This window comes from Triticum dicoccoides, chromosome 4B (genome assembly GCF_002162155.2).
Source record: "Triticum dicoccoides isolate Atlit2015 ecotype Zavitan chromosome 4B, WEW_v2.0, whole genome shotgun sequence".
Lineage (NCBI taxonomy): Eukaryota > Viridiplantae > Streptophyta > Magnoliopsida > Poales > Poaceae > Triticum > Triticum dicoccoides.
The window spans coordinates 429,069,282-429,080,357 of NC_041387.1; the positions used below are offsets into that span (position 1 = coordinate 429,069,282).

The 11,076-nt window shown below is 44.7% G+C and overlaps 2 protein-coding genes across 2 annotated transcripts in view; both read left to right on the forward strand.

Annotated features, from left to right (window-relative positions):
• Positions 1-1,186: 1,186 nt before the first annotated feature.
• LOC119290683 (14 kDa zinc-binding protein) lies at positions 1,187-4,048 on the forward strand. Its single transcript, XM_037569317.1, has 5 exons — positions 1,187-1,336; positions 2,166-2,223; positions 3,317-3,406; positions 3,550-3,667; positions 3,781-4,048. The coding sequence occupies exons 1-5, from the start codon at positions 1,281-1,283 to the stop codon at positions 3,846-3,848; spliced, it is 390 nt and encodes a 129-aa protein (XP_037425214.1). The 5' UTR covers positions 1,187-1,280; the 3' UTR covers positions 3,849-4,048.
• A 4,919-nt stretch (positions 4,049-8,967) lies between these two features.
• Positions 8,968-11,076, forward strand: part of LOC119290684 — a 4,813-nt gene continuing 2,704 nt past the window's right edge. Inside the window, exons 1-5 of the mRNA XM_037569318.1 lie at positions 8,968-9,342; positions 9,922-10,097; positions 10,170-10,274; positions 10,382-10,438; positions 10,526-10,606. Coding sequence (XP_037425215.1) covers positions 9,216-9,342; positions 9,922-10,097; positions 10,170-10,274; positions 10,382-10,438; positions 10,526-10,606 — 546 coding nt within the window. The 5' untranslated portion in view covers positions 8,968-9,215. The remainder of the gene's footprint in view (positions 9,343-9,921; positions 10,098-10,169; positions 10,275-10,381; positions 10,439-10,525; positions 10,607-11,076) is intronic.

An 11,076-nucleotide genomic window follows, 5' to 3' on the forward strand; every position in this document is an offset into this window, starting at 1 on the left:
GATCTTGGATCTTCAAATCTTCAGATCTAGAACGACGGAGCATGAGGATGGCGAGGGATCGCCGGAGTGTCTCGAGTTGGGATTGGTGTCGGTGACCTTCCTCCCTCAACTTCCGTTACAATGTGTGTCGATGACCTTCGTTGTTCATAGCTTTTGGTGGCGACGGACTCTTGTCGCGACTGGACTGAGTGCTTGTGCGAGCATGATTTTTTGAGTGACATCTCACATCAAGACCGTGCTAGGCATGCAGCTGGTGGGATCACCGAAAGTGGTGGTGACAACATATGATGACTTTGATTTGATGGTGCTTCTTAAGTACCGGTCTAGAGCTTCGGGGTGAAAACTGAGGGTCTGACTTTCAGTGGTTGGATCTTGCAACGGTGCCGCTTGTGCGTGTTTTTTTCGCGTAGGCGTTGATGTTGGGGATCTTTTTGTTATACTTGTGAGGTCAAGAGATGGTTCGTGCGGATATGATCATCTTTGTAGCTCGTTGATCAATGTTTTGATCGCTTCAGTATTTCCTTTTCTTTTCTTGTTACTCCATCTTCTATCTTGCATGGCTTTGCTAGTTGCCCATGTGATTTTTGTATGTGCGTTGATGTTGAGGATGCGTATTTTAATTACGCAAAGACTATATGTGCTCATTGTGTATTCTTTTTTTTTTTGCGGAGGGTGTTTTATTGCTTTGATACTTCATTTCAAATTAATATAGAATCAAGCCTTTGTAAAAAATAAATCTACTCCCTTAGCATAACCAAAAAGAATAAGCATGTGATGTCCCTTCTTCTCCCCACTCTTTGCATGATCCTTCTTCCTTCCCTCTCCCGTGAGGATGGCAACTTTATGTTTGGATGACAAATTTTAGTTTCTTTGGATTTCTTTTTTTTTTCAGATGCAATTTTAGTTGTAAAAATGCTAGGGCTGTGTTACTTCTTGCCACACGTATGAGACTTGTCATTCGGGTTCTTTTTTACTTTCTTATTACTTCTGCCGTATATAGAATTTTGAAGTGCAAGAGAAAAGCTGTCATGCTAATGTAGTTGCGCATACCAGTTGTCCGCTTTCTAGTTCTCTCGGCGTAAACAAGGTCCTAATCTGAAATGCTGTTGTGAGTTGACCGAGATGTCCAGGCACACTCCAAGGCCCCGAAGCCAAACCGGAAGGGCAAAGCAGTAAATTGATCAGGTACCGAGGGTTTCGGCCTCCCGTGCTCTTTATCTACCATCTACCAAGCTCCGGGCGGCGACCATCACCAACCAGGTGCTCGAGGAGGTCGATCGATGGCGTCGGAGAAAGACGCGGCGCTCGCCGCCATGCCCAACGACAACCCCACCATGTGAGACCCTAGCCTGTACCCCTCTCTCCTCCTCTCGCAAGGCCCGCACCAATCCGTCGCTATCTTAATTGTTCCGACGCTGACTGCTCGATCTGTCGGATTGCGCTTCGCTGGCAAAAGCCGTGACATTACAGATTTTGGTGGTTTCACATGTTGTGATTTGTCACTACTGTCTCGAGTAATTGTGCGGGGACTGATGAATTAGTAGTATTTGAAATGGGTAGTGAAGCATCAGTGAACTAGTCTTGTCCCCAAGTTTCCCCAATGATTGTATGCTGCTGGACTGCTGGGAGATCATCAGTGATGCTGTTATGACTCATAGTTGCCGTAGTCCGTTACCAACTTGAATATTTGTAACTTGCAGAACCGAGTGCAAATCGGAGCCTGGCAAATAATGAAATAGAACTATATGGGACATTAGTGCAAGCCATTTGTTAACGAAATGGTTCACCGTGTTGGCTACTGATTTGCAGCAGTGGTCTACTTTTGGCTTCATCAGTTGAACTATACCGCTGCTGGTATTGTGCTTTTATGTTCATAGTAATTATCTTTGTAACTAATCTGAAATATTTGCTAAAACTTCAAAATTGACAACAGTAGCTTCATGTTTAGCTACTAATTTGTTAATGAAGGAGTAAGGAACATGCCCTGGGTTAATGGGAGAATCGTACTGTTATCGACACTTAGTGCTAGTTATTTCTCAGTTACAGAATTGGCTTGCTGAATAGATCAACTATGCCTAAAAGGATGTGAAGAGTCAGTATTTAAATTATGTATAGCAAAGCCTTTGAGCAGGTGCATCAATTTCTGACATATATTGCATGTGCAGATTTGACAAGATCATCAAAAAGGAGATACCTTCTACAGTGGTGTATGAGGATGAGAAGGTATTGTGTAGTACTATTTGCCTTTTTCCATAGTCAGTTAGGACGGATCAGCAAGGTTGGACTATCAGTATTAATGAAATATCCTGCATTGAAACTAGAGTGGATGTACATACATTGAGTTCACTAGAGAAGAATGGGTTTTGTTAGAATATTGCAGAGATGCAATTCATGCCATATAACCCCTTGAATAACTTGGGTTGTGTTGTATTAAGAGTTATGTTATAAAGGATTACATACAGTTGCTTTAGGAACTAGGACGGTTTCATCTAGTTAATGAACTAGAGGGCTTGGCAACGTAGCAGTTCAGCTATAATCATGGTTAGAAAATTGGTAGGCGTAAAATCCTAGTTTTGCGTATACCCGGCGCCTATCTTTCCCAAGCGCACACATATACATGCTCATTATAAGTGCACGCCTAGCAGCACCTAAGCTAGGTGTTCTGTTGCAATGCTAGAGCCTAAGAATGCTTAAGCGCACACATATTAGTACTTTTTTTAATCATTGGATATGACGATGTTACTACTTACTACTGTTGTTCAAGTCATTCTTGGACTGCACGAACCAATGGTTGGAATTCACAATATAGTTAAGCCTCAGTGGTTACCTGACATTCTGAATCTTCCCTTTGCGTGGAGTTGTTGAGTTTTATTAATTTCAGATAAAAGTATGGAGTAACTGCTATAAATGGACCCATGATTTACACTGAGACCATGCATTATGCTACTCATAGATGCCCAGACCCCATGTAGACACACAGCATATACACAGAGTTTTATGATAAGTGCATGCCAAAAAATTAGTTGCCCCCCTCCATGTTCACTCACTTGCAGATTGGTATGGACCAATGGAAAATAGCGTAAATTTCTAGTTCTGCCAGTCGATCCACGCATCCATGCCCTGCTATGAATTTGACATTAACATTCTTTGGAGGGCCTTACGCTATATACTTAAAAATACTTACATCTTTGAAGTCCAGTCTTCTGTTCTTATGTTTTTGGCTGAACACTTGAGTTTTGTTATTTCTTCTCTATATTGCATCTGCTACTGTACCATATACTTGAAAATAAATTTGATCTGTGGGTTCATTTTCCAGGTCCTCGCTTTCAGAGACATAAATCCTCAAGCTCCGACCCACATTGTAATCATTCCCAAAGTCAAGGATGGATTAACCGGCCTTTCAAAGGTAATGTTGAACTGTTCATCCATGATTGCAGTTTAAATTTTCCAATTTAATCCAACCGCTCATCATATAGTAGATCTATTAAAGTTTCCTGGAATTTAATGTGCTTGAGAGAAAATGGTTTTCATTTGTAATAATCTCTCCAGGCAGAAGAGAGGCATGTAGAGATACTTGGCTGTCTCCTCTACGCTGCAAAAGTTATCGCAAAGCAGGAAGGACTTGAAGATGGCTACCGTATTGTCATCAATGATGGCCCTAGTGGATGTATGCCCCCAGTTCAATGTGCTATTGGTTTTTAACACCTTTTCTTTTTTGCGGGGGTAACACCTATTCTTGTGCCGACTTGTCCATCAGTGACCTGATATCTATGTTTGCAGGTCAATCTGTTTACCACATCCATGTCCATCTCCTTGGAGGGAGGCAGATGAACTGGCCCCCAGGCTAAAGAAGCTCTTGGTTGTCGGTCAATCTTCATGGCAGCTATGTCCTTTGCATCCCAATCGAATAATTCCTGTAATTGACATAACAGTTTGTGCGAGGAACATTTGCTCTATCTATGGAATTGGCAAAACCATCCTGCTGTGAATGTATGGACAAGAAACTTGAAGCTGAATCGTCTCATTGATGCGTGTTGTGTTCTTTCTATTCAGTCTGCTATTTTACTGGTTTAGTACTCCCTTTTGGACACTATACTCTTATATTATACTGGAAGGAGTAGTTCTGGTTACCGGTGTTACCTATATTTCTGTGATGCATCACGATCTTCACGTCTGCATGCTTGATCCTTGTTCGTGTCCATAGTACCTTAGTGATCTAAACGCTTTTATATTTCTTTACTGAGGGAGTACATCACTAGCCGAATGAACCTGCTGGTGTGTGCCCTCCCATATCATGATGGTCTGCCTATGGTGTGAACATTTGACAGGGCTTTTTGGGCAGACGTCTCTTCAGATCTTTCAGTCTTAGCTAACCCCCCGGATTACAATATCTGATGATTAGACCCTGGGTCTCCGGGATCTAGATATGTGATGCTGTGCAGACCCTTATCTGACAGGTTCAGTGTAGAGTGCAATGTACGTGAAACCGGCCAACGTGGCTGGTGTGGCCGTATGGTTGCAATTGTCATTAGTGGGTGAATATAATAACAGATGCATTGGCAATGCATCTACTTTGATTACCCTCCTTAATCGATATAAAGGTACCCAAGGAAAAACATGCCCCTCTGTTACTACTGTGTACTGAAACAGGAAACCGCGTTGCTCGCTCTCACACACAATATATGCTGCTCCAAGATGCTTCTCTTGACACTGAGTTAATTGCACAGAAGTACCACAATTCAGGCATCACATGCAGATTAGTACCATGATTGCTAATTTTTGCGTGTCAGTACCAACATTCGTCCAAATTTTTGCAAATCAGACTAAAACGCGTATTTATACGTATTGACAGTGTATCTGACAGTTGGGGCCCGTCTGTCGGGTGCCGACGTGGCATATTTTTTGCAAAATACTCCCTTGCTTTATACGTAATCACATAAATACCCGTTATTTTTGCGGGAAAAATGTTAACCGTGAGAGAATTTTTTTTGCTCGGACTTGTTCGAAAGTTTTCAACGAACTGGACAAATAAATAAAGTACACGAAACCGGCCAACGTGGCTGGTGTGGCCGTATGGTTGCAATTGTCATTAGTGGGTGAATATAATAACAGATGCATTGGCAATGCATCTACTTTGATTACCCTCCTTAATCGATATAAAGGTACCCAAGGAAAAACATGCCCCTCTGTTACTACTGTGTACTGAAACAGGAAACCGCGTTGCTCGCTCTCACACACAATATATGCTGCTCCAAGATGCTTCTCTTGACACTGAGTTAATTATACAGAAGTACCACAATTTGAGCATCACATGCAGATTAGTACCACGATTGCTAATTTTTGCGTGTCAGTATCAACATTCGTCCAAATTTTTGCAAATCAGGCTAATAACAGATGCATTGGCAATGCATCTACTTTGATTACCCTCCTTAATCGATATAAAGGTACCCAAGGAAAAACATGCCCCTCTGTTACTACTGTGTACTGAAACAGGAAACCGCGTTGCTCGCTCTCACACACAATATATGCTGCTCCAAGATGCTTCTCTTGACACTGAGTTAATTGTACAGAAGTACCACAATTCGGGCATCACATGCAGATTAGTACCACGATTGCTAATTTTTGCGTGCCAGTACCAACATTCGTCCAAATTTTTGCAAATCAGGCTAAAACGCGTATTTATACATATTGACAGTGTATCTGACAGTTGGGGCCCGTCTGTCGGGTGCCGACGTGGCATATTTTTTGCAAAAAACCCCCTTGCTTTATACGTAATCACATAAATACCCGTTGTTTTTGCGGGAAAAATGTTAACCGTGAGAGAATTTTTTTTGCTCGGACTTGTTCGAAAGTTTTCAACGAACTGGACAAATAAATAAAGTACACGAAAAATCAAGCGCGCCAGGTTTCGAACCTGCGACCTGCGGCACGCGGGCGTAACGCGCTAGCCACCCGGCCACAGCGACGCTTACGTTAAGTTACAGGCGGGTCCTCCTTTATATTATAGTAGCCACGCTGGGCCGGCGGACCCAGCACTGCTGCGTGCCCTGAATCACTTATTTTTTAATCATAATATTAATATTTTTTTTCGATTACATATTAGTGCACTAAAACAGTGAACCTTTTATTAAAAAATTGATGTGTTTCTCGAAATGCTAGAATGATTTTACGCAATAAGTTTTTAAAACATGCTAAACATTTTCTCAAATACACATTGTCAAAAAAATTCATCATGTATTAAGAAAATGTTCAACCTATATTACAAAAAAGATCACCGTATATATTAAAAAATGCTCAACCTAAATTACAAAAATATTCATCGTATACATTAAAAAAAATGTTCAACCTGAAAGTTCAATATATTAAAAAATGCTCACTGTTTGCAAAGTAAAGTTCATCAAGCATTAAAAAATGATCACTATACGCAGAAAAGGTGCTCAGCGTACATTAAGATAATGTTCATGCAAATTCGAAACATGTTCATCATGTATTTGAAAACATCATGTATTGAAGCCTATCTAAAAAAATATTTAGTAAGTATGTTAAAAACAGAAGAAGAACGAACCCAGTGAATAAAAGAAGAAAGAAAGAAAAACCTAAAAATAAGCCAAAACCAGAAAAAAAAGCATAATACGATAAATAAATAGAAAAGAAATCCGGGCGAACGAGGCCAGCACGCGCGTCAGTAAAAGGTGAAACGAAAAAACAATTACAGGCCTTAGTTGGCCCAACTACCGGCCAGCGTTCGGGTATTGTATAAATAATGTCCTGCCTGGATAGAAACACGAGCAGCCCTTTGGCCGGGTGGCTAGCGTGCTACGCCCGCGTGCCGCAGGTCGCAGGTTCGAAACCTGGCGCGCGCGATTTTTCGTTTACTTTATTTATTTGTCCAGTTCGTTGAAAACTTTCGAACAAGTCCGAGCAAAAAAATTCTCTCACGATTAACATTTTTCCCGCAAAAATAACGGGTATTTATGTGATTACGTATAAAGCAAGGGAGTTTTTTGCAAAAAATATGCCACGTCGGCACCTGACAGACGGGCCCCAACTGTCAGATACACTATCAATACGTATAAATACGCGTTTTAGCCTGATTTGCAAAAATTTGGACGAATGTTGGTACTGACACGCAAAAATTAGCAATCGTGGTACCAATCTGCATGTGATGCCCGAATTGTGGTACTTCTGTGCAATTAACTCCTTGACACTTGAAGAGAACAACAACTCGATAAGCACAATGCCAAGCCTCGTCGCCACTCTCCTGCACCTCTTTTCCCTCTTGGTCGTCGCCGCCGCAGAGGCCATCCGCTGCCTCGTCGGGTGGGCACGTCCGGCGTTGTCCCGCCTGTCCGTGCAGGAATGCCCGGAGGCGGCGGCGTGCTCGACGGAGCTACCCGTGGCGCGGTGCGGTGAGCAGCGTGGAGCGGGGCGCGAACGCTGCGTGATCTGCCTGGGCGGCACGGAGGAGGGCGACGAGGTGAGGGTGCTCAGGTGCCACCCTCTGTTCCACCGCTGCTGCCTCGACCGGTGGCTGGCTGCGTGGGCGGGGGCGACGTGCCCGCTCTGCCGCGGCAAGCTCCTCACGGGCACAGCTGCTAAGCGCGCCGGGGAAGAGGAGGTGGAGGAGAGGAGCATCGAGGGGATGTGCATGGTCATGCTCATGGCCTACGTGCATAGCCGTACTTCGGTTCCGGCGGTTTAACACGCATCTGTCACGGTGGATGGCGACGGGTCCAACGGCCTCAACGATGTGGACGCCACTCGTCCTACCCGTCCCGTGGGATTGATTGTTGTAATGCTACTTCTATATTGTAGTGCCTTGGATGGATTTTTAGAACAAGAGAAGCAAGCCTGCGACACTACCACAATGAAATTAACCACAATGGGCCAGTTTGGAGTGGATAGGTTGACGGTCGTCCAACCAACCCTATACACCAAATGTCCGTTCCGGGTCTATTTACCTTCATTGGACATGCATATGCAGTTTTAATAACAAACAAATATAAATCCCAGCCAAAAAACGTCCAATCCCAAAAGCTGCAAGTCCGACTGTCCATGCAAAAAACCTCATTTTATGTCTGTCCATGCCAAGTTCTTCACCGTACGGTTGGCTCCTCCAAATCGGTTGCCAAGCACTTTAACATCCTAGCACGGTAGGATCTTCCGTGTTTGTTGATTGTTCAACATTTGGGTGTGCATTTGTTGCGTGTCTGTCACCTCCGGCTTGGATTCGTCCATTCGGATCATGTTCATCCGTGCCTCCTCCTTATCGGCGCCTGGTTGAGACATTTCGACGGATAGAGACCGGGCACCGACTGGCATGGAAGCTGATATCCGTGGACGGACAAGCGGGGGCGGTTGCGACTCCGTAAAGAGGTTCTCCGCATTGTTGAGGTCGACGATGCATGACACGTGATGGCTGGCGACGACGGTGGATGCAGACTACTACTGCGGACCGAGCTGCCGGGCGGCGTAGTAGTATGACAGATGCAATCCTGCCGGCCAGGGTGATGGTGATTGCACACCCTGCACCCCCTGAATCACATGCTTAACCAGAGGAGGTACCGGGTGATTGACCACCGCGAAAGTCTCCTCCCTCCTTCTCTATCTGCAGCGGCGGGCGGTGCATGTCGTTGTGTTACCTTGAGGGACGACCACTACTGAGGGATCCTCTGCCTTCGGGAACATCTCCGTCAGCACCTCCCTTGGCTCCATCGTGATGGTGGACAACGAAATGAGCGAGAACTACGGTGGGTGGAGACGGCGAACGAAGCGGCGGCATCGGCGGCGGCGGTGGGCGACTACTCCTACATAGAATGAAATGCAAATGAGTGGTTGTCCACGTAAAGTGAGCCCCACAGTGGAGATATTTCTCCCATTTTCTGAGAGCGTTGTTGCATCCAAACATTAGGATTGTCACGAAACAAGATGAGAGACAACGTCGGAGAAAGGCTTGACCGCCCGATCGTGCCCTTGGACGCTCCAGATCGCGCCTTCATCCTACTCTTATCCACCTGAAGCCCACTCCTCCATGGCTTCTCTTCTCCGAGCACCGCCCTCCCTCCCTCTGTCCGTCCCGACCGCTGCCTCCATCGAGGAGGTAGGAGTCTAGGAGATCAGCGAGCTGGTTGGCCAACAGCTCTTGCGGCGGGCCATCACAGAAGCTACGCCGTACCCGGCGGCCGCTATCCCCAGTTTAATAGATTAGTTCTGCCATGGCGAGGCTTCCCGGTCTGCGTTGCTGCGACCTTGCCGCGAGCGGCTCCCTCCCTCCTCTGGGCCTTGCCTGCCGCCCTCGCAGGTCGCCCCGCGCCTCGGCTCTACGCTACTCGTCTCTCCAAGGTACACCGCGTAGCTTCACCAATACTCAGAATTGCACGGCGCAGAAATTGGCTACCTCGAAAGTCGAATTAGAATTAAGGCCTCCTTTGGTTCATAGGGTAGGAAAATCATAGGGACATGAAAGTCATAGGAAATGAGATGACATGTGTCTTAAATCATATGAATAGGAAAGTAGGCGCCCTTTGATCACATCATAAGATTTTTTCCATTGAGTCTAGGCTAATGTTTATTTTCCTATGAAATGTGGGGGATATGATTCTATTCCTACAAACCAAAGGGCTCTAAAGGAATTTTTCCTATACAAATCCTATCCTATGAGATTCCTACAAAATTTCTACAAACCAAAGGAGGCCTAATCTTCTTGCATTTGATCAGGGTTACTTCTTGCGATTCTAAAAATGGGTCTGGATTACTTCGCCACAGCATTCTGATTTTGAACACATTTTTCTCCATGCGTTGGTGTATTTAAATCCATGCTATAAAGAGAAGAATTATTCAAGGCTTCAAGCCATACAACCAAGATGGTCCCGCATTTGTTCTTTCGTACTAATCCCGTGACCTCATTGTTGGAATTGATAGCTGGTGACAGCCTCGGGGAGGATGTCTTGCGCATGTTCCTTGAGGATAGGCAGACGAATGGGGACTTCGTCTCCAAAGTCGCTGACATGGTTTTGAGGAGAAATGACACAGGTCTTGATGTGTTAGAGGCTACCACAGATCAAGGAAATGCTGCAGATGTTGGGCAACCTGACGATGTAAGCTGTGCAAATCATGTTGTCTAGTTATCTACTGTTGCAAGGCATAACTGACTGAACAATGGCATACAGTTCAGGGATGATGTTATGAGTGAGGGAGTCGTGGGATTTGAGGCAACTGGAGATTTTGTGTCCACTGAGGGCAGCCTTACTGTGAGAAGGAGGCTTTCTGCTCTGGTATGTCATGGCCGTGTTTCGGGATTATTATGTTCGTTATCTTCACTTTTAACCATGTTTTTGTAGAGGTAATTGATAGATTGGCATGTTCTTGCAAATGATGACAGGCTGGGCTGAAGGAGAGTGATAAAAGGAAGGAATTCAACCTTCTGAGATATGAAGCAGTAATTTTCACTACCAGTGTTTCTTCTGATGCATTTAGTAGGAAAAAAAAATCATATCCAGCTGCTCATGTTAGTCGTTTCCCGCAGATTAAGGACGAACTGTTGCTCTTGACCGTAGGAATTGGAGCCGCTTGCACTATATATGGTGTCCTAGTCTTCTCTCTCGAGGTATTTTCAACCTGAACTTTATATCAATCCAGACATGCATTTTTGCACTAACCATGAATGATTGGATAGTTTCGTGTGACCATGTGTCACAATGAAGTGATGTCCTGTTTTACTGGAATTTTACAAAATCAACCATTTGAAATTGGATCTCCAGTCTACCAGTTTTTTTTGGAGAGAGAGAATCTCTAATCTGAAGGGGAGCCTTGGCGCAGTGGTAAAGCTGCTGCCTTGTGACCATGAGGTCACGGGTTCAAGTCCTGGAAACAGCCTCTTGCAGAAATGTAAGGAAAGGCTGCGTACAATAGACCCAAAGTGGTCAGACCCTGCGCAAGCGGGAGCTACATGCACCGGGCTGCCCTTTAGAGAATCTCCAATCTACCAGTAGATAACTATGTTGTTTTAGGTCAAATTTGTGCGCTTTGTGAGCATCACACTGTTCATGGCTCATATAATCTTGGAATCATTGCCTT

Excerpts from the sequence above, each read along its gene's own strand:
- LOC119290683 (XM_037569317.1), top strand. The coding sequence starts at position 1,281 with ATGGCGTCGGAGAAAGACGCGGCGCTCGCCGCCATGCCCAACGACAAC. Across the intron at positions 2,224-3,316 it reads TGGTGTATGAGGATGAGAAG|GTCCTCGCTTTCAGAGACAT; the intron begins GTATTGTGTAGT and ends TTCATTTTCCAG. Across the intron at positions 3,668-3,780 it reads CAATGATGGCCCTAGTGGAT|GTCAATCTGTTTACCACATC; the intron begins GTATGCCCCCAG and ends CTATGTTTGCAG.